The 23,034-nt window shown below is 39.3% G+C and overlaps 1 protein-coding gene across 4 annotated transcripts in view; it reads left to right on the top strand.

Moving 5' to 3' along the window:
* The window catches only part of OSBPL6 (oxysterol binding protein like 6), a 174,281-nt gene that overhangs the window by 111,594 nt on the left and 39,653 nt on the right, over positions 1–23,034 (top strand). The window contains exons 5-12 of one of the 4 annotated variants that reach the window (XM_032768500.2): positions 931–984; positions 2,498–2,611; positions 2,742–2,912; positions 3,479–3,611; positions 5,104–5,207; positions 6,309–6,401; positions 12,108–12,182; positions 15,955–16,120. In XM_032768500.2, the coding sequence (XP_032624391.1) occupies positions 931–984; positions 2,498–2,611; positions 2,742–2,912; positions 3,479–3,611; positions 5,104–5,207; positions 6,309–6,401; positions 12,108–12,182; positions 15,955–16,120 (910 nt within the window). The remainder of the gene's footprint in view (positions 1–930; positions 985–2,497; positions 2,612–2,741; positions 2,913–3,478; positions 3,612–5,103; positions 5,208–6,308; positions 6,402–12,107; positions 12,183–15,954; positions 16,121–23,034) is intronic. The other 3 variants (XM_075069789.1, XM_075069788.1, XM_075069790.1) reach the window with 3 other exon arrangements.

Here is a 23,034-nt window from a genome sequence, read left to right as displayed (position 1 = left end):
GAAGATGGGAGTTCCTAGCTGAGATATGGAGCCACATCAGGCTGGTGAAAGCAGAAGGTGGGAAGGTAGCCAGGGGTGGGGGAGCAGGTGTGTGTGTGAGTGTGTGAGAGAGAAAGACCTACAAACTTGAATGTACTGCTTGTGCTATGCTGGGGAATTCTGGATTATGACTGTGGTACTTCTGTAATCAACCTTACAAAGGGCTATTTATACTTGGAAAGCTTGCATAGAGAGACTGGGGACTCCAGAAGAAAGGGGAAACTGAGGTAGCAACACCAGGCGTGATGCAACCTGCCACTGGAGGACATCCCTGATGGGGCAGCGTTCTCAGTGGGGCTCTAGCTCTTTTATGCTAGTAAAGACAAACCCTCAGAGTAGAGAATATTGTTCTCTGCCCATTCTCCATCATGGAGGAGAGACGTACAGTGGTGGAGTAGTGAGTCTCAGCATGGAGGTCAAAGGACCACAAGAGTCAGGTGGTTCTATCTTTTGGTCTAGGAATAGCTTTGGGTTTCCTTTTTCCTGGATGAGGAAGCTAGAAAAGCCATTAATGTGGAATATGACTAATGTGGGCGGGAAGAAAGTGATGCAGAGCTTGAAGAAACCAGTGACCATCTTTTTTAAAATGGTGAGTTGGAATGTCAGCCCTATAGACCTCTCTGGACTGGTCAGAGAGCAGGAAGCTATCTTGGGCTACTGAGCATTCCCAGGGCAATTCTTGAGAGACCTGTCTGTTATACGTAGAAGATAATTGCTGCCAGAACAAATGAGAGCCAATAGTCAATTCAGTACTGCATTTACAGGCTTCTTTCTGGCTCCAGATTCTAACTGCAAGGTGCCATGGGATAACAAACCTGCTTTCATAGATGTGATTTTACATAGTTAAAATTGTTTTGATCACTAAGAAGGAACTGTATTTTTTTATTGCAGCGCTTTTTTGTCCTGGATAATGGAATGTTGAAGTATTCAAAGTCACCAATTGATGTAAGTAAAACCCAAGGCCATTCTTAAATTTTGATTGAAAGCTTGGCCTGCTATGTGATTAAACCTCGTCGCACTATGGATTCTTAAAGGAACACAAACTAGCAGATCATGGCTGATGGGCTCCAAATGGGTAGTTCTGCTTCCATGGAAGATCACTGTGTGTGCTCTGCATGGATTTAAGATGGATGGGGAAGACGCAGGGCTTAGGGACCATTGCTCTTCATGACATAGTCTCTTCACTGACTCCCTGGGGCTGTCCTGGTGAACTGATGTTGACTGGGTCAGCATTAATTTGCATAGTTTCCCACTTTGCTCAGTGACCTACCCCAAAAGATCAGGTTGAGCTGGTGGCCAGGAACACTTTTGGAGAATGGCTTATGGAGAAGCCAGGGTGGTGGCTGCAAGAGGCACTGCGGAGGCTTTTGCTCGGATGAACCTAACCTCCAATGAATTCATCACCATTTATGAGTTTCCAGGCCTGAAGCCGCTCTCCTAAAGGGAGAGTGGCAGGGAAACTCTGCAAGTGCAAACTAGAAGTTTCCAGTACCCTACATGGGAAAGGAAGATGTTATCTTCCATAGTTATCTGCATTGCTTATTTATATCTATGCTATAGGGTACCTCTGGATTTATTAAACTACTGATGATAAAATCCAGCTCACCTAATTCACATAAGTGTTCCCATTTAAATCAGTCATGGGCATGAAAAAAATATGTAATTAAGGCTATCAGGATTTGGCCCTCTATCAGTTATTTGCCATAGCAGAGGTATCTAATATGTTTACCATATTTTTGGGTTTACTGTTGTAGCTGATGTACAGTTACAGTATGATGGGTAAAAAAATTAGGGCTACATCTGTGACCATTATAATGAAACCTACTCTTGTGGCCATGTTTTATTAAGATTCTGCAAATGTATTTAGTCAAGACTGTGTTCTATAGCTTTTTTCAAATATAATACACTGTGGACTCCCCATTTCTTGTGACTTAATCAAATTTTTCAGAAATTCTGCACTCAGATTCACTGTGCATTTTGACTGACCATCTGTTTTCCCATTGGGAGATGCACACATGGACAGAAAGTAGGTTATTAGTCGAGCTCTAGCCCAGAGCAGAACTCTGCCTGTCCTGACTTTTATGAAAGTACAGAATAGATTAATTAAAGAGTCATTTATTTAATGAAGGGCCTTGACTGATCAGCTGGAGGTAATTTTAACTCTTTAATTTGGTGTCTATTCTATACAAAATCAAAATGAATCATTCTAAACTTAGTTACACTGTGGGGTGAGTCATCCAGGCTGTTTATTGGAACAGACTCTGGAGTGAACTCCTCTTAGGAAGTGGGGCCCTCTTTTTCTCAAAACAAACCTAGTGTGCCACCGAGTTAGTACTGTTTTCTCCTGTTTTACATTAAAATCTTCTCTAAACAGGAAACAACTACATCAGTATTATTTCAGTGAGAGACAGTAAAGCATTTGATGTTACCAGTCTCTTAACATGTCTTCTGGTTTCAGATTCAGAAAGGCAAGGTACATGGAAGCATTGATGTTGGCTTATCAGTTATGTCAATTAAAAAGAAAGCTCGTAGAATAGACCTTGATACAGAAGAGCATATCTACCACCTGAAAGTGAGTAGTGTTGCAACAAGTTTTTCTTCTCTTTTCATTCACAAGGGAAATGCTTTAAATAATAGCTATAAAGGATGAAGGAAGCAGGATATCTTTATGAACGGATAATTGACAGTGGCCCTTCTTTTAGGTGAAGTCCCAGGATTCATTTGATTCATGGGTATCAAAACTGCGCCACCACAGATTGTACCGTCAGAATGAGATTGTAAGATCACCAAGGGATGCCAGCTTTCACATATTCCCATCAGCCTCTACTACAGAGTCTTCACCAGCTGCTAATGTTGCTGTGTTAGATGGAAAGGTATACAGCATCCCTTATATGGAAACTCATCTTGAAGTTAGTGTAATACTTACAGCGGGCTGGGTTCCCTAGTGGACACGGGTGGATTCTGGTTGTAAAGCTGGGGTAATCAGCCATGGAAAAATCACCAAAGTAGGCAACACTGGCCAGCAAGCATCTGTGGGTTCATTGATTCAGCATGTCCCTGCTGCAGCCTTCATTAGTGGGTTTCCTATAGAGACCCCATTAGAGCGCTAAGCTTCCCTAAAACAATTTATACTACCCTGAACCAGCAGGGGTTAATTTGGCTCTTTCTTGTTTCATAATGTTCTTCTTAGCAAACAATTTTTCAAGCTGATGCTCAGGAAGTTCTTTTTTTTTTTTTTTTTTTTTTTTCAAGGGGACCTGTTTGGTATTCCAGTGTGCTGTTCTGAAAAGATACTTAAGGACTCTAAAGTTTGTTTCAAATATATTATTTAAATTCAGATGTAGAATTTAATTTCTGATTTAAAAGTTAGTGTGAAGATTAGATCGATCAGCAAAGCATGGATCATACCAACATTTTAAATGTTCTTGTTTTGTTTTAGGTTCCACAAAATAGCTTCCCATGGCAACCCCCCATACCATGTAGTAATAGCCTTCCTGCAACATATACTACTGGCCAAAGTAAAGTAGTAGCGTGGTTGCAGGATTCTGAGGAGATGGACAGATGTGCAGAAGGTCAGTGATTCTCTTTCATGTCTTTCTTTATAAGAGAGACTGTTGATATATTATAAAAAATAGTAAAAAAAAAAAAAAAAAAAAGTTAAGATACTTCTTTGTGTTAATATAAAATGGTGCAATTAAAATAATAAGCTGGTAACATTTAAAACTGTTCATTGTGGTGGAGTATATTCTTTGTCTTCACATTTCTGGATATCACATTTTAAATTTTATTATTGATTGTTAAAAAAAAAATCTGAATAACTATTTTCAGTAAAATAATGCCATTCCCCTTTTAGGGCTCAGTCCTGCTTCCATTGTCCTCAGTGGGAGCAGCAAGTGCTCAGCACTACTGAAAATTGGCCCACTTATGTAGAATCATAGAACATCAGGTTTGGAAGGGACCTCAGGAGGTCATCTAGTCCAATCCCCTGCTCAAAGGAGGACCAATCCCCAGACAGATTTTTGCCCCTGATCCCTAAATGGCCCCCTCAAGGATTGAGCTCAGAACCTGGGTTTAGCAGGCCCGTGCTCAAACTACTGAGCTATCCGTCCCCCTCTTAGGTGCCTAAATGGGAATTTAGGTACTTAACTTATATGTACTCAGGCTTTGAAATTTGGTCTCATTGTTTGTCTGAAAATTACAGTGATCAAAACTACTGGAGTAAATTTATTAAGTTCCTTATTCTTTAAATACATATAAATGGCATACTTCCATTTTTTACTTGTTTCATTCACTCCATCTCCAAAAATATGAAATATAATAAAATTTGGTAAGAAGACAGGGAATTCACTCTTGTTTTATTATGGTTTGTTGTTCGGTTTGTTTTTTTTTGTTGTTTTTTTGCCACCAAAATTATTTATTTAAACAGAATCAAATGGCTAGCAAAGTTAGCTGAGCGGAGAATCTAATGTCTGGCAGAATTAAGTATGCAGTGAGTGAAATCGTTGGCAAATAAAGTTGATTGGCAAAATAATAGGCACTAGGGACCATTTTCCAAATGATGAAACAGGTTCTCAGACTATGAGTAATGTATGTCAGATACCAAATGAAGATACTAAAAGAAAGCAGAATTTGGAGTGATGTGAGAAAACATAAGCCTCAAACCCTTACACATATACTTCCTTTTATGCACATGCACTAGTGTTTGCAGGGTTGGGGTAATAGTTGCAGAAGTGCCTAGTGATCCTGCTAACTGCCAGGGCAGAGAAGATGGTGGCTTTATGCTGGTGGCAGAAGAAGAGGGTAGAGATCCAACAAGTGGGTCTGAGGGCTAATTGCCTCTTCCTCTGGTGCCTGTCTCTGTCCCTTTTGCAGAAAGATGAAGTTATCAATTGGTACATAATCCTTATTATAGAGTCTGGACTGCGTGACGGAGCAAATTCCAGTCTTGATTTCTTTCTAGTACTATAGTATAGACAATTGTGCTCTCTGCTAGTTTATGATACCAGAGTAAAAACTGTCTCTCCGTCAAAGTACTTAATGTATTTTCCTTTTTATATGCGTTAGATCTTGCACACTGCCAATCAAACCTTGTGGAACTTAGTAAGCTGCTTCAAAATTTAGAAATTCTACAGAGGACTCAATCGGCACCAAACTTCACAGACATGCAGGTAAATGTATTTGAAAACCTGGTTCGTAGATGCTCTAGTCATAAAATACCTTTGGGTTTGAAACATTTCCTGCGTATGGCAAAGGATGTTGCATTTTAAATCAGACTACTTTATGTTCTGGAATTTTAGTACTCCTGTGGTTAACAGGATAATTTAATAATGATTGCACTACATTGTCAACCTCCCTTTATCCCTCTCACGCACCCCTCAAAACAAACCCACCACAAAAAACATCTTATTGATATAAGATCTTTTACTAATTTGAGGTTGATGGGATTAGTCCAATGTCCTTTGCCAAAAATAGAACGAAAAATATGACTAAATAAAAAAGTATGCTGAGTGCTGTTATCCTGCTGTATATGGTATGTTTAAGTAGAAGTGAAATTTAAGGGGGTGGGAGACCGAAACCTGGAAGGCGTCAAGCACCTCCTGAATAGTGTTGAATGCTATCAATGCCTGAGCACTCCAGACAAGTGGGAGTTGAGGGTGCTCAGCACCTTACATGATTGACTCAATAATGTAGACAGTCACAAAGAGCTGAGAGGACTGATTCTGTTCCCACCAATCAGAGTGAGTTTGCCGTTGATTTCAGTTGGAGCAACAGCAGGCCCCAAATCGTGAAGACGTTATTAATTTTTTTACTCACTCTTTGCTCATGTAAAACTCCTGTTGACTTCTGTGGGGGTGAAACCCAGGCCCATCTGAACTCAATGGGGGTGTTTTCTAAAGGTGTTTTGCCATTGAATCTTCTGGGGCCTGGATTTCGCTCTGGGAGTTTTCTCTGAGTAATGACCATAAAAATGAATAAGAATGCAGGATTTTGCCCTAAATATTTTGTGCTGACAAATAAAGTATACTTATTAATTTTGTTAAATATACAGTTAGTTATGGTATAATGTTTGTCTCTAGTGCTTAGTAGTCTTGTTTTAATTATCCTGTGGCTAACTTTGTAGGTAGATCAACAGAGTGAGCACCAGAGTTTCCGTTCTGTCCTTACTCTCCTATATATTGATGTCTAACATTATGATTCTTCACTAACTGCTGTCCTATCTGTGTCAACTTAATAGTGCTTTGTTGCTTTTAACTATTTGTGTAATGTAGGCTAACTGTGTAGATATTTCAAAGAAAGACAAGCGGGTCACAAGACGATGGAGAACAAAAAGTGTCAGCAAAGATGCAAAAATACAACTTCAGGTACTGAATTCGTATTGTTTGCCTTTCCATTTTACTTGCAGATGAACATGTATACATGTACGTTGAATCCTGATGGTTTGATTTCAAGCCTGAGTTGGTTATTAAAACCCTAGATAAGATAGTGAGAAATATATTGATTTACTCTCATTAGTATGAAGACATTGCCAAGTAGAGAAAGGTGGAGGAATTGAGTGCCAGTGTCAGTTAGGATACAAAGAAGGCAATATGTATATAATGCTCAGCATATTAAGTATGTAGCTATTATGGAGGACAATTGATCTGGAGGCACTGAGATAAAAACAGAAAACAAGAATAGAATACACAACAAATGTAGCCCTCTTAGGCCAAGTCTGCAGGGAGCTTTACCAGTGGAACTGTCCCCCTCAAAGTTCCCTAGTTGTAGAAAAGACCATTCTGTGAATTCTTAGTTTCCATGACACAAATTTACAAATAATTCATTATACGAGGTGAGAGCAATGTCCCTTTCCTTGTAGTTGAAGCATAAGGCAATAATAAGAGATGGATTGTGTACTGAAATAAACACTTTACACTGGTATTTTAGTCAGCTCCACAATGCCCTCCTATGTTTTGTGTGAAACAACTGTGAATTTTGGGGTCTGTTTGTTGTAATTCTCCAGCAACAGGTAACAAAGCTGTGTTCAGCATTAGATATCAATCAAATTTACTTGTTGTGAATGGCTACATAAATGACTGTGTAAGATATTAATTCCTTATAACAGCTTGTGTTCTATTTAAATACACTGAAAGTAGTAAGAGCTTTGCAAACCTTTGCTGTGTCCCCTAGAGTCAGTTAAGGAGCTCACTGTGATTCATTTGAAATTGTTAGCCTGAAACATAAAGTTAAATAATAAAGTGTAAACAGTTACAGTTTCCCGGCGTTAGTGATGTCTGTTTACCAGGTCTTCACTATCCTACATATTCAAAATGGGTGACAGAGCTAAGCATATATTAGTATTACAAGTCTGCATGAAAGTAGCATTCTGGTTGATTGACATTTCTAACTGCCTCGCTCTCAGAGAATAATTGCCATTTGAGGCCATATGTTCCCCTGCTGCTGCTGCACAGCACAGAGGCAGCAAAAGTGCAGGAGAAAGGACCTTAAGGTCCTTAAAGGGGGAAGTGGAGCCAATGTGGTATGCTGTTCTCATCCATCACCTCACTCTTGGAGAAGCCTCTGTGCACAAATATATCACTTGGGACCTGTGAGTTCTGCAGCGTGTAGAGGAGCTATAAAGCAGCTACTGAAAGGGTAGCATATAGCCATCAGCAAGACATTTCAGTGGGCTATGCTTCCAGGGGGTGGAACATGAGGGAGCAGTGCAGACGGATGTCCTTCTGTATGGAAACCCTGAGACCTACCGGTATAGATCCACACTTAAAACAGCTCAAATATAAGATGCTGTGAGAGATTTTGTTCCCCGCTCTGGCATCACTGTATAAAGAAGCCCACAAGAGAGCAGAGGAGAATTCCCCCAATGCAGACTACCACAGTGAACCCTGCGCTAGCCCCCTCACTAGCACAGGGGCATGCTGGGGGAAGAGCCATGGTTGGAAGGGTCCATAGAGCACAACGTTGTGGTCATTTTGGCTTGTGTTGCAAGCCATAGGCAGTATCACAGAGGCTATCATAACTTGCAACCACCTCCCAGTCTGCTTTAGTTATGCTGAGGGCTATTTCTGTCCCAGAATCAAGAGGGCACACAAGTGATTTAAAACGCTGTTGCCTCTGTTTCCCTGAAATGTGCTTTCTGTGCTGCATCTCTTGGTGGCACAACTCAGAATCTGACCCATCCTGTCCTGAAGGCCACACTCCTTGTTCTTAGTGTAGCCCTGGTCTACGCTACAAACTTATGTCAGTATAACTACATGGCTCGGGATGAGTGACATAATTCTACCAATCTGACCCCCCAGTATAGACAGCACTATGTGGTGGGCTTCTCCTGTTGACATAGCTACTGTCTCTTGGAGAGAGAGAGTACCTGTGCTGATGGGAGAAGCTCTTCTGTCAGATGGATAGCGTCTTCACTAAGCGCCACAGTGGTGCTGCTATATCGGTGCAACACTGTGAGTATTGACAGGCTCTTCATCTTAAGAGGTGATTGCCTCAAAAACCCAGATTTTTTAGGATAGCTTGTCCCTGTTAGGTTTGCCTTAGGGAGGGGAATAGAACACTTGTGGGGGTCTGCTAATGGGTTATTGAGTCTATCCCAGAGCTGTACACAGGATGGACTTTATTATTCATAAGCCTTCCCTAATAGATGGGTGTTTGATCTAGCCTTGAATATTTCCATTACATGGAATTCCACAGTCTCCTTTGTCAGCTTGTTCCATTGCCTAATGATAGAATCATATGGAAAAGGTCTTATTTTCTTTGTCTTAAAGATCTAACAACTTTTTTTTTGTAGAGAAACAGTAATGCTTTTCAACGTAGTCATATACCAGATCCATGAATTTGAGTGGCTTTGTACCTTTAGCTTTGTATCTTGTAATAGTTGCTTGAAAATGTGGATTTAGGATATTTGCATTTAAATTGACACTACTTCTATGTAGTGTCAGTGGCAGAGTTGGAATTAGAATTGGGGTCTCAGATTCCTACTCCTGTGCTCATCCCTATAGACAATATGGACACTAACAAAATCTCTTCTAGATTTCTATGTACTGTGTTCTACATCTGTTTTTGTAAATAACATTGCTTTTGTTGTATTCCTACTAATGTATGTTTCTGGAATATTCACCCTAGTTATACATTAAAACACATGTTTTTTTCCTGTGACACAGGTCTTGCTGCTTGCTTTAGTTTCCGTGAATATGTTTTCACCGATTTATGTCCCAATCTCTCAAAGACTCCTACACATGCTTAATTTCACTCACACAAGTAGTCCCACTGACTACAATGAGCCTAATCTCATGAGTAAAGTTTTGCATATGCATGTTTGCAGGATTGAAGACCTTTTTTGTTAAATTAACAGCTCAAACCTACATACATTTACTTCAGAGAATAGCACTTAATCAGGGCTACATGCCTGAGAAATTATTTAGACAAACAGGCTGTAAAGTACAAAATGTTCCAAGATTTGCCTAAATGAAACTATCTAACACAAAAGGCTGGTTGATCTACATTTTGCCATTCTGTTAATGGCACTTTTGTACAGGGAAGCTTGGCTTTTGTATTCTTTTTTCTGTGTTGTGAGTAAAATGTCAATTTGTAATTCTCATGATACCCCAAGGGTTTTCAGAAGAAGAAGATTGTGTTTACTAACTGGAGTTCCATTTTTAGTGCTCTTAAGTTGAGGGTTTTTTTTAGCTTAAAATAGTAAAATTGCAGGCTTGTTTTACGAATAAAAATTATTTTAAAGATAGACAAAAATATTTATCTACATTCTCTGTGCTAGCCATCTTGGAGAGTTAGCTTGTTGTTATAAAGCTCTTAGCATAACAGTAGAACCAAAGTGAAGCGACCCTTCCAAACCCAAAGGCTACTTTGACTCCCCTTCTGATTAACATTATATGTTCTTGTTCACTACTGGGATTTCATGTGTTATCTCACTTTGTAATGTATTCTTGAGGCCTTATGACGTCTGCCATTTACATTTTAGCCTGCATGCAAAAACCAGCACATTTTCTTTATGAACCACAGTACGTGTATTCTCACGTAGCTAAATGATAAGAGGATATTTTTGGCAGGGCTTTTACAGGATGGGGTTCTGCTATAGAACAAAATCTCTGTTACAACCAGTACAATCTTTCTTACACTGAAGGAGATTTTTTTTCTAGTGCTGGTGTCACATAAAACGGTGGCTGAGGTAATTACTACCCTGCAGGAGTAAAAATTTGATTAATAGGGGTTTTCCCCTTCCCAGTGTTGTCAATGCTGCAACAAGAATCAACCAGACTGTATAAGAAGCAGCTGTCCTCCCGTGCACATCACTTTATAACATACCAGCTGAACTTTACTGGGCTCAAGGGGTAAAGGATTTGAATTACTTCTCGAACCAGGGTGTCTTTTACATATGTATAGCGGTGTTCACAGGCCACCAAACTGCACTGGTGTTCGTTTTTGTTTTATTATTTCAAACAATTATGTGATGCCCAGGCTATATTTTAAATAAATAGAAGTGTAGTTTTAAAAATATCCCAGTGCCTGAAATGGGAGATGTATGGAGGAATGTATGTATATGTATTCTTTTTTTTCACATGGACAATAGGAATTGTGCGTGAGGAGAAAATACACCTATAGACAGGAAATCAGATTTTTTAGTCTTTTAGAAAATGCTGAGATTTCTCAAAATGTCATTACTTGAAGGTAAATGTGAAAGGAGAATGTTTTGTGACAGGCATGGAGCTATACTGCATTGAAAAATTACTTTATTGACTCTATGTCAACAGTATGAATTTTAAAAAGTCATTTAGAGTCAGTTAAAAGTTGAACCTGGGTATAAATCTTTTCAGGATCAGGGATTCAGTAGTGCAAATAAAAAATATGTGACAGGGTATACGAGGCATTTGATGCCCCTTGCTTTGGTGCATCCTGCCCAAAGCTGGTGTCCTTTTGGGGTAAAAGAGAAGCACGTTTAGACCTCTGGGAGCTGTTTAGAGACACAACTCCGGATCAGGTGTTTGTGGAACCAATGAGAATTGTTCCCCCAGCAGCTAAAAGGGCCGGAATTGGGCAGAAGCCAATCAGGGCCCAGCAGGCAAGATAAAAAGAGCTGATTGCATCCTTCTCTGAGAGGCAGTTTGGGTAGGCTGGAACGGGAAGAAAGAATCTCCCTCCCTTAACCGAAAAAAGCCTAGTCTAGTCAGAGGCCTACCTATGACCGATCCTTTTATGGTTGACTCAGCGGAAGACTGTGGTGTTTTACTTTTGTGGAATTTAAAGCCTCGATGGGCATCTTGAATTGGACATCAATTCACTTCAGGGAGCTTGCCTTGAGAGATGCCCCAGTGGCTCAAATGAACCTGTGAAAGTGTATTTGTTAGAAAAAAATCCTTTTCATTGCTCTTGCTTCACCTGAGGTAACTTAAGTTGTTCTGAAGAGCCACAATAGAACTGAAATGAACTGAAGTTTTGTACTGCATCATTCATGAACATGAAAGAGGAATTAGAGATTGAGGAACTTAGTGGCCAAAGAGAGGGAAACTGGACAAATGAACGTGGAGAAGGAAATCAGAGAGCTAGTACTGTCCATAGAGAAATGTTTAGACTGACAAACAACCTCTCAAGTATACACTTGCACATTCCATGATTCTGCTGCATAAGCTTCTAGTTTACAAACCATAGTGTACGTACACAAACAGAATTAAGTGCTCTCTATAACATTCATACAATAGATGGTCAGATGACCCAAAATATTAAGTTCTTATTTTGTGTTTTCTGCCATTCCATAGCATCATTTTATTTTGCTATCCCATAACTGCATTATGACTATGAAAAAATGTTAATGGAATTTATTTTTCAGCATTAGTGAGTTCATGTTTGTCTAACTACTCTGGAGATAATTTTAGCAAAATAACTAGCTATTCAAGCCCCTGGCATACATGCATGAGAACATGTGACGTTAGTGAAATTAAAATCCAGTTAAAGACTTTCCCTCTCCCTTCTCTGATCATTTTTCATCTTCCTATATCCCATCTTCCCTGCCCCTCTCTTTTTCTATTCCTCTCTCTTCTCCCCTTCACTGTCAGGAAGGGCCAGCGCTGAAGGGCCAGTTCAGCACAACACGACGCCGGCAGAGACTAGCAGCAGCTGTGGCTACAACAGTGAGTGGATTTAAAATCAAGGGATAGTTTTAAAGATGGGAAGCTGTACAACTTGAATATGTAATAACAATACTGAGAACATCACCTGCACTTCTTACAGGTGTCCTCATTACCCACTTTTGGGTAGGGCATTTGTGAATGTGAAGTCAGCCCTGACAGGTGAAGATAAATTTCATGAGCTTGGGTCTCGTATCACTTACCCCACATGTATATCAACGTAACTCCATTGTCTTGAAAGGATTTACTTCTTCTTTATACCAGTGTAAGTGATATTAGAATCAGGCCCTGTTCCCTCGTATTTATGGCATATTCTGTATACGTATACAATATAAATAATAAAAAAGCAACCATAAATTTCAAGGATGTAATCCCATCAAAGGATTCTGAAAACAGCACACACCAAGAAAGCAGAAGTGAGGTGGCTTGTTATTAAGCCCAGCATGAAATTTCCTTGTGTTATGCTGTTGCATATTTAATAATATAAGGCAAGCTTTTTTCATTTGAAACACTTTTTGTTTACATTCCATAATCCCAAAAAGTCGTATTACTACCACTAGTATCTGTTTCATTTTGTTAGTCTTATGACTGCTTCACACAAAATCTGGGGTTGGGAAATGGAAATGATAGGTAGTAACTGGACAAAACTCTTGGACCCTCCCACCTCGCAGGATCCTAGAACCTGGGCTCCAGTGTAAGCCCAGACATTTAAACTGCAATTAAACAACCTAAGCTCCACGAGTTCAAGTCAACTGGCATGGGCCAGCCATGGGTTTTTAATTGCCAGGTAGACATACCTTAAGCTTGGCAGCTGCTCACCCCAGCAGTGGTCATGATACAGAAGCTGCTGTTTGTGTAGACTGAGGAATACAGCACTGTATGTGTTACCCTCAAGTCACATGTGGAGCGTTCTTTTCCCAATCCTATGGGCTAGGAACATCTTACCTTTTATAATAAAAGCTTAAATTCTGCGAAAGCTGACAGTACTTGCCCAGGAAGGATGACTGTCAATGCTGGCTGAGTGGTTATTTCAAGCCCAGGGTTAAAGTAAATAAAGAAAATGTGGATAGATTTGAAGTTATGTTTAACAGAGGTGAGGAAGACTACAGAGAGAGAGATGGGAGAAGGCAAAGAGAAAAAGTAGAATACATGAAAAATACAACAGCAATGACCAAGAACAAATATGTTCCCAGTTACGAGGGGAATTGGAGAGGAAGGTGTAGGATGCTAGTGATGAGAAACGTAAGGAAAAATTTATTCAGTATTTCTCAGTCTGTTGGGAGCCCAGGTGGATGAAAGATGGGGTTTGACGTGGATTTTTTTCAGCTGTTGTTGGAAGTAACTTGGAAACTCTGCTGAAGGAAACAGAGTTCATATCAATCAGCTATTTCCTTATTTTTGACTGCTATGTAGCATTCTCTCAAGCAGTCAGCAAAGTGTCTACTTATTTTTCTCATGTAAATGGGTATTTCCTGCAAAGTGTGTGATTATAAATGCCTGTAAAAATGCAAATGCTGATTCTGGGAGACATTTTAAAATGTTATTTTCCCAGGAATCCTCATTTCAGATGCATTATCTGGTTTTCAACAGGGTCCTGTTTTTATATTTAGTTTTTCAGCCTGGCCAGCCGAGGTGCAAAGCTCTAGAGTTGGGGTTCTGAACTTGGGGGTCATGAAGAAATCCAGTGAGATTGCAGCTACTTTCCCTTTCTTTCTAGTTATCTCCTGTAACAGGGGACCACAGAATGGAAAAAGTTGGGAACCACTGCTATAGGTTGTATTTGCTCAGTCTATGCTGGAACCTAGTATCCAATGTGTGCCTTGTACATTTTTCTAACCTCTAGGTGTCAAAGCCTTTGAGATTAATTTACATTATTTTCTCTGTTGTGAGGATACTAGCATCTGGTGGGCTTGAGTGATTATATGTTGACAGAATTCTTAGCAAGGAGGTTCTGCAAATATGTTCTCTGACCTAAGAAATGAAAGGCTTTGTAAAAGAATTGTGACTGTCTGAATCTATTTGTAAAATAGAGAAGTTCTGGTTGACTGTTTGAGCGAAATGGTGTTAGCATAGTACAAAATGGAAGGTTGCTGAATGGATTGTGATAGTGCTTCAGTTCGCTGGAGAAAGGAGATTGTTCTCTGTTCCCTGTTAATAAAGAAATTGTTCATGGTATGAGCCTAAAAATAAAATCAGATGAAAAATTCTCTTTGTTTGCATAGTTAAAAATAAGAATATGTGAAAGGAGCTTAGAGGAGAAATTTTGTACACAGTAGATACCTGGAAATCTGGGAAGGGTGAGTGAAGGAAGATACGCTGATATAGTGTACCGAGAGGTGGAATGAAATGTGATAAAGTTATCAAAAAGGAGCTGGAGGATTCCACCAGGGAGTCAGAAAAATACAATGTATAGTGATTGGGCACAGTTCCCTGAAAAGATCAAAAAAGCTATTCTCCAGCCCAGTCAACTAATCAAGTTAACAAACTAAGGATCCATCACTAGTGTTGGTGGTAGTTTAACTAATCTGTTGATAAAGTCTATAGTAATATGACTTTTTATATTGCCTGCTGCTCTGTAGGAAGTTTCAGAAAACTATATTTTGGGCCCATTTTTCATATTTGTATACATAAATTACACTCTAGAATGTGGGTTTTCAGCTTCTGCGCTTGAGGAATCTAATCAGTGCTTGAATGCCTAAAATAGATATTTAAGTGTTTAACTCTTATCTGAGTGCCAAAATAAGATTCTGAATGCCTTAACTTTGACACTCACATTTGAAAATTGGGCTCCAGGAGTCAGATATTTATATATAGGTATATATAAAAATATGTGTGTATATAATGTAATACAATGCAAATAAAGTATTCTCTATATATGTGTATATAAAGAATTTCATATACATTATATATGTAACTATATGATACATAAATGTTACATATCTTTAGATTGTAGATAAAATACACAAACACATTATATGTATGTACATATACACACATTTACTGTATGTGCAAAAATACAGAGGGAGAAAGAAAAGTGGAAATATATAATAAATTAAAAGAAGCCTATTTGTTCTGTTTGATACAAGAGATTTAATATGACTCGGTAAAATATCTCTTTTACTGAATTTTATAGTAGGTGTGCTTTAAATGAAAATGATTTTTTGTTTTGTTTTTTGCTAAAAAGAGCTTTCATGTACAAAAAGAGCCTATGTGATTTTCTATATTGTGTGATTTGCAGATGAATTATAAAGTGAATTTCAGTTAACTGAATAATAATCTCAGGATTTACCAACACTCCTAAAAGTCTGCAAATAATATTCTCTGTGGGAATATTTAGCCATATTTCCAGGTTGATGGAGAAACTAATACATTTAAAATGTTGGTATTGTGACCACCAAATCATTCTTTATAGGGTACCAAAGGTCAGAATGTAAAGCAACATTAATGATTTAATTTTCCAGCTCTCTGCCAAATCTTATGAAATGCTATGTTAGTGTAAATGCTATAGTCAGAGCTAAAGTGCACCTCTTTCTCTCTCTCTATCACTTGTCTATGTTTCACTGAAGGATTTTAAGAGACCTGGTGAATTTTGTACAACTACTGAAATTTGAGATACCAAAAGATATATATTCTCACAATTTTTTAAATCTCTCACAGTGGAACTATTGTGTTTTGCTCTGTGAATAAAGTGTGTGCTGTTTCTACTCAATGTATTCCGTGGAAGGTGGATACAGTCCTATGCAGTAGCTATTTTCATTGTTAAATCTCCCTGTAGGTCCCTTTCAGTGCTACAATGTCACCGGTTCGCCTGCACTCATCCAACCCCAATCTTTGCGTAGACATCGAATTTCAGACTCCTCCAAGCCAGGTAGCTGACCCCTTGGAATGCTCCATGGAGTATATCAAACTTCAAGAAGAGTTTTGCCTCATGGCACAGAAAGGTAACTAAAAATGTACAATCTGTATCTTACAAAAACTGCTGTTTTTACATTTATACTGTTCATGGTCCGAACTTTTGTCTGGATCAAATATAAATTGTATGAGAATCTTTTATTCATAACTGTTTCAGATGAAGATGATATAAGTTTATTTTTTAAATTATTTTCTATGCATCAGGTACATATATAGGAATAGGTGAATCCTATGTCATTGGAGATTTTGTGAACCTCCTGAACCATTACTGGGGCTTGCAAAACTTGGCTGAATTTGCACACATTTTTTCCTTTTTGTAGAAGCCTGTGTTTTTTCTCTTAGGATAAATGAAATTCCACTGTCTCTCATGATCTTGTACAACTTTATGCACGACACACCAACGGAAGTTATAAAATGTCCTGCTCGTACAAGAATGGATTTCAGAAACTTTACACTCTATCACCAATGAATGACTGGCTTGTAGGCTGAAAATTTAGGTTTTTTAAAAGGGTTTTAAAACAGTGTAATATAAAATGGAGTCATACATAAGCCACACAAGCATATGCAGGAATTGATGCACTGCTCAGGTGGTTGAAAGATCTTGCTTCATATTTCATACCTAAGCCATTTACTAATAGCTTACTAATGCAAGTACTGTTGTGGCTATTATCATACATGCATTGTGGCCATTTCTCTGTCTTTTGTGTAATACTATATAATTTACAATGTCTTTTAGTGTTGTTTATTTTTTGCTTTTTGCCTCTGTCTACAGAGTTCACACGTGATGCTGAATGGGTTAAGACTGAATGATGGTCAAAGTGCATCAAAGAACAGTTTGTTAGAGATTCAGACAGCAACAAATATCAGTTTTGGGGCATTCCACTTTTGGAGACATTTAATGAAAATCAGGAATGGGATGAATTAAGCTTGTTTGAAAACCAGATCTATTTATCTCTATGGAAAAATGAGCTGGATTGCATTGTGCTTTGCTCTCTTTTTCCAGTGCGTCTACTTAATTCTCATTGTAGAATCTTTATTACTGGTGATAAGGTAGAAAGAATAATCTGATTTTATTATTTATTATTTGTATTATTGTAGCAATTAGGAGCCCCAGTCACAGACCAGGACTATGTGCTGAACCAACACAGAACAAAAAAGTCCCTGCCCCAAACATCTTACAATCTAAGTATTAGACAAACGACAACAGATGTCTATAACCAGATAGGGGTGGGGGGAGTACAAGGAAACAATGAGACAATATCAGTTACCATGATAGACTGTGTTCTCAGCACATTAGCAAGCTATTGATTTGTCAAGTTTTGTAGGCTTCCTGGCAGAGTTAGTTTTGTGGATGTTAACAAGGAGCTTCTCCCAAGCCTGAGGGGCAGTATGGGAAAAAAGCACAAAGGTGCTTGTTTGAAAATTTCCCACATATAATTTGCAGAGGCAGCAGTTAGGGAAAAAAAACAACTTTCTTTAGTTATAAACCGAGAAAATAAGAACTGGAGGCCATTGAGAAGGAAGAAATAATGAACTGGCTAATGTCTGCTTTACACACACTTTTCTGATTATAGGTACACTCCTATATTTTTGTTTTGAAATGTTCTTTTTCCATTGTCTACGCATGATGTAGTAAGTATTTATTGACATCTGTATTCTCAGGGCTGCATCACTCTAGTGGTACACAGTCTATAGTATAACTTCTAGACAGATCACTTTGCTGATGTCCCATAAACAATAGATTCAATGGGGAATTGGCTAAATAATAATATTTCTTTAAAAGCTTCATGTAATTTATAATGTGACTAAAGATCTCAATCTTCTTGTGTCTTGGTTGACTTTCCATATCTACTGAACTTACATTTTTTCTTTTGGTGGGGTCATAAAAATGTCTATAGGTGTGTGTGTGTGTGCTTATGTATAATAACTTTTGTATGTATATAATATAAGAACACAAGTAGGTTTGAATAATCTTTTGTTTTCCCTAATATTAGTGGAAGTTATTTCCATTTGACTAGCCGCCTTGCTGGTTCCAAGATTTAATGTATTATATTTTAAGATGAACTTTAAACAGCCATGCATCATAATTTTTCATTAGTTTTTTAGCCTGAAAGAGTGAAAATAGCTTCCATAAATAGTCCAAACTAGTGCTTCTTCAGTGGGCTCATTGTGAGGTTACTGCCTTTGGTTCCTTGAGTTTCCTCTTAGGTAATTGTTAAATAAGAAGTCCCATTTATTCTAGAATTAACTAGACATAAAGCATAAATTGTAACAGTCCTATTGCTTACAATGTAATGTCTTTGAACAAGCGGTTCCCCTTAAATACACCTAAAAGTAAGGGCTCACATGAATACTTACAAAATAATGTTAAATGTATGGCTTTAAATAAATGCATATTAATATTCAAGTATAAATTCTTCTTATATTCCTGATTACTTTATAATTTTAAGTCATGTCGGGCTTGAAATATTAATGCTTTACAGGATTTCTCACACAACATTATGAAACCAACAGCCTCTATTTTGATTTGCCTGATCTGTGACACAAAGGAACACAATTAGGAAACAAAATATAGTACCTTTTGAAATGTATTTGTCTCTGAGATGGACTACAGTTATCTTAAACAACAGGTTAGGACACGAAATGAAAAAATACTGTGCCCAGTTGAAACTAAAACAGGGATTTAGGTAAACAAAATGTAATTACCTAGTTTGAAATTTGATCAGAATACATGGGTTAACAGCTGTACTCTTGGCAACAAGTGTCATAATCACAAACAGTCTGGGCCTTGGCTGCATGTCTCAAATAAAAGCTGGCACATCTCCCCCTGTAACCCTAAAACCATGCTGAAACAGTAGTTTAACTCTGATTCACAGGGAAGAATCACTACAGTTCAAGCTCTGTGGAAAGATTCTTATTCTTAACCATTATACATTGAAGGATGGTTACTTAACATGTGGCTATACAGTAACCCTCCGAGAGCATTAACTCTCTCAGTCCAGGAGTCATTTTGTGGCTTTGTTGGCTTGTTAAACAATTAAAGTCACATTTTACATTTCTTGTATTTATTTTAACCACAGCTGTCAAAAGTGTGAGCCAAGAGCAGATGTGGTCTGGTTGATGCTGAAATCGAACCCACACCTCTATGAAATTCTTTGAGAGCCAGGCTGCCATAGTTGCTCTGACAGTGCTGACAAGTGATGCAGAGTCTAGAGTGCTGTTGCTGCTGGATTTGATGCAGCGGAGCTAAATGATTCAGAGTTTGTAGGGTGGGAATTGGAGGCAAATTAAAAAAAATATGAAGAAGTGTTACCAACTCTATGATTTCATCACAAGTCTCACAATATTTAGTGGTCTTCTTAAAGCCCCAGTTCCTGAAGTTACCTGATTATATGAGAAGCCCAGCTTTCATTTAAAAAAGGCAGAGGGGGGTAAGTTTCTAGGCCCTTATGATTGGAGAAAAACTTGAAAGCATGATCCCTAAATGTTCAGCGGCAGAAGGCCTGTTTTAAAAATCATGATTTTTTTAAGATGGCCTGATGGTTTTTGAAGAGCTGACTTGTGATTTCTGACTGCTTGTGATTGGCAGTACCGTGATAGTCAATGGTATTGATGTAAGGATGCCACTATATATCACGGTAGCTGCACAGGTATTACTTAGAAGAAATCTGAGATTTGGAAAAAGGAAAAACAGACTCATGGAATCATAGAAGATTAGGGTTGTAAGAGATCTCAGAAGGTCATCTAGTCCAACCTCCTGCTCAAACAGGACCAACCCCATCTAAATCATCCCAGTCAGGGCTTTGTCAAGCCGGGCCTTAAAAACCTCTAAGGATGGAGATTCCACCACCACCTCCCTAGGTAACCCATTCCAGTGCCTCACCACCCTCCTAATGAAATAGTTTTTCCTAATAGACCTCCTCCAGTGCAACTTGAGACCATTGCTCCTTGTTCTGTCATCTGCCACCACTGAGAACAGGTGAGCTCCATCCTCCTGGGAACCCCTCTTCAGCTAGTTGAAGGCTGCTATGAAATCCCACCTCACTCTTCTCTTCTGCAGACTAAATAAGCCCAGTTCCCTTAGCCTCTCCTCGTAAGTCATGTGCCCCAGCCCTGTAATCATTTTCATTGCCCTGTTCTGGACTCTCTCCAATTTATCTACATGCTTTCTGTAATGAGGGCCCCAAAACTGGATGCAATTCTCCAGATGTGGCCTCACCAGTGCCGAATAGAGGGGAATAATCACTTCCCTCAGTCTGCTGGCAGTGCTCCTACTAATGCAGCCCAATATGCCATTAGTCTTCTTGGCAACAAGGGCACACTGTTGATTCATATCCAGCTTCTCGTCCACTGTAATCCTCAGGTCCACTTCTGAAGAACAGCCGCTTAGTCAGTCAGTCCCCAGTCCCCAGTGCATGGGATTCTTCCGTCCTAAGTGCAGGACTCTGCACTTGTCCTTGTTAAACCTCAGAGTTCTTTTGGCCCAATCCTCCAATTTGTCTAGGTCACGCTGGCCCGTATCCCTACCTCCAGCGTATCTACCTCTCCCCCAACCTTAGTGTCATCTGTGAACTTGCTGAGGGTGCAATCCATCCCATTATCTAAATCATTAATGAAGATGTTGACCAAAACCGGCCCCAGGACAGACCCGGGCACGCCGCTTGATAACGGCTGCCAACTAGATATTGAGCCATCAATCACTACCTGTTGAGCCCAACTAGCTAGCCAGCTTTCTATTCACATTCTATTCCATTCATCCAATCCATGCTTCTTTAACTTGCTGGCAAGAATACTGCGTTAGACTGTATCAAAAACTTTGCTGAAGTCAAGGTATTTCATGTCCACCACTTTCGCCATACCCACAGAGCCAGTTATCTCATTGTAGAAGGCATCAGGTTGGTCAGGCATGACTTGCCATTAGTGAATCCATGTTGACTGGTCCTGATCACCTTCCTCTTCTCCAATTGCTTCAAAATGGATTTGTTGAGGACCTGCTCCATGATTTTTCCAGGGACTGAAGTGAGGCTGACCAGTTTGTAGTTCCCCGGATTCTCCTCCTTCCCTTTTTAAAAGTTGGGCACTATATTTGCCTTTTTCCAGTTGCCCAGGACTCCCCTGATCACCCTGAGTTTTCAAAGATAATGGCCAGTGGTTTTGCAATCTCATCAGCCAACTCCGTCAGCACCCTTGGATGCATTAGATCTGGCCCCATGGACTTATACATGTCCAGCTTTTCTAAATAGTCCTTAACCTGTTCTTTTACCACTGAGGGCTGCTCACCTCCTCCCCGTACTGTGCTGCCCAGTGCAGCAGTCTGGGAGCTGACCTTGTCTATGAAGACCGAGGCAAAAAAAGCATTGAGTTCTTCAGCATTTTCCACATCATCTGTCACTAGGTTGCCTCCCCCATTCAGTAAGGGTTCCACACTTTCCCTGACCACCTTCTTGTTACTAACATACCTGTAGAAACCCTTCTTGTTACCTTTCACATCCCTTGCTAGTTGCAACTCCAGTTGTGCTTTGGCCTTCCTGATTACACCCATGCATGCTTGAGCAATATTTTTATACCCCTACCTTGTCACCTGTCCAAGTTTCCACTTCTTGTAAGCTTCCTTTTTGTGTTTAAGCTCTCCGAAGATTTATCTGTTAAGCCAAGCAGGTCGCCTGCCATATTTGCTGTTCTTTCTGCACATCAGGATGGCTTGTTCCTGTGCCCTCAATAAGGCTTCTTTAAAATACAGCCCGCTCTCCTGGACTCCTTTCTGTGGTGGTTTGTGAGTCACTCTGTTACCCGCTGCCTCCAGCAAGAGGAAGACTTGTTTGAGCTTAATTTGGTATTAGATCACTGACACCGCTAGCCTGTTAGCCACCCAAACAATCAATCAGTCTCCTCTGGACTCTGCCACTCCTGTGTTTGATTTGCAGGTTAATAATAGGTACACCTTGGTCCCCTGGGACCATTCCCTGTACTGGCCAGCCCCTTATCTACCGTACAATCTCAGTAATACCAGATCCGCTGTCCACAAAGGAACAGTGCACATACCAGCTTGTATGATTAAATTCAGGATCAGCTCCTTGTGTAATGCCAAAGAACTCAGATATATTTATAGTGAAGATAACAAAATTATCAACAATTTGAGATTCAAGAGATAATGAGAAAAGATTTTGGAAACAAAGATTACATATAAATCAAAATCATAACACAATTTCTAGAGACTAAACTTAACAGGCTAACCTCCTGTCTATAGAAGTTTATCTCACTCAAATATCCTTTGCAGTGTTTCCAACCAGGGTATGTTGTGATCTCATTTTCATGAATGTAATCGCATTGCCCAATTATTTCCTAGGTGCAGGCTCAAGGGATGTCACCCTTACCTTCTCCTTATATCTCCAGAAGTTCATTGTCTGTTCCTCAGAGACAGGATGACCCCAGTAGCTTATGCCTGTGTGTCCTGCCTCCCTGTTAATTTCACGCACACCCTTCCCTGACCCATTGATTTCCTTTGTAAATGACTCTCCATTGTGTTAACTTACAATGCTTAATTTACATGCGAAAGAGAGACAGGTGAATAACAATCTTTTGTTTGACAGAAAACCTGTTTGCCAACTCTGCCTTGATACAGATGTTAGGAACATGTTTTCAGTAAATGTACATAATTCCTTACATAGTATGTGTACATACATTTCACAATGATATTAATGACCAGCGTCACCCTGGCTTTCACTTGAGGTCTCACATGGTTTCAAAATGATCTTGGCAAACTGGAGAAATGGTCTGAAATAAAGAAGATAAAATTCAATAAGGACAAATGCAAAGTACTACACTTAAGAAGGAATAAACAATTGCACAAACACAAAATGGGAAATGACTGCTGAGAAAGGAGTACTGGGTGTTATAGAGGATCACAAACTAAATATAAGTCAACAATGTAATACCGTTGCAA

Source organism: Chelonoidis abingdonii, chromosome 10, assembly GCF_003597395.2.
Source record: "Chelonoidis abingdonii isolate Lonesome George chromosome 10, CheloAbing_2.0, whole genome shotgun sequence".
NCBI classification, from domain to species: Eukaryota; Metazoa; Chordata; order Testudines; family Testudinidae; genus Chelonoidis; species Chelonoidis abingdonii.
The sequence above is the reverse complement of the archived record's forward strand: the minus strand, read 5'-3'. Positions and strand labels throughout refer to the sequence as shown.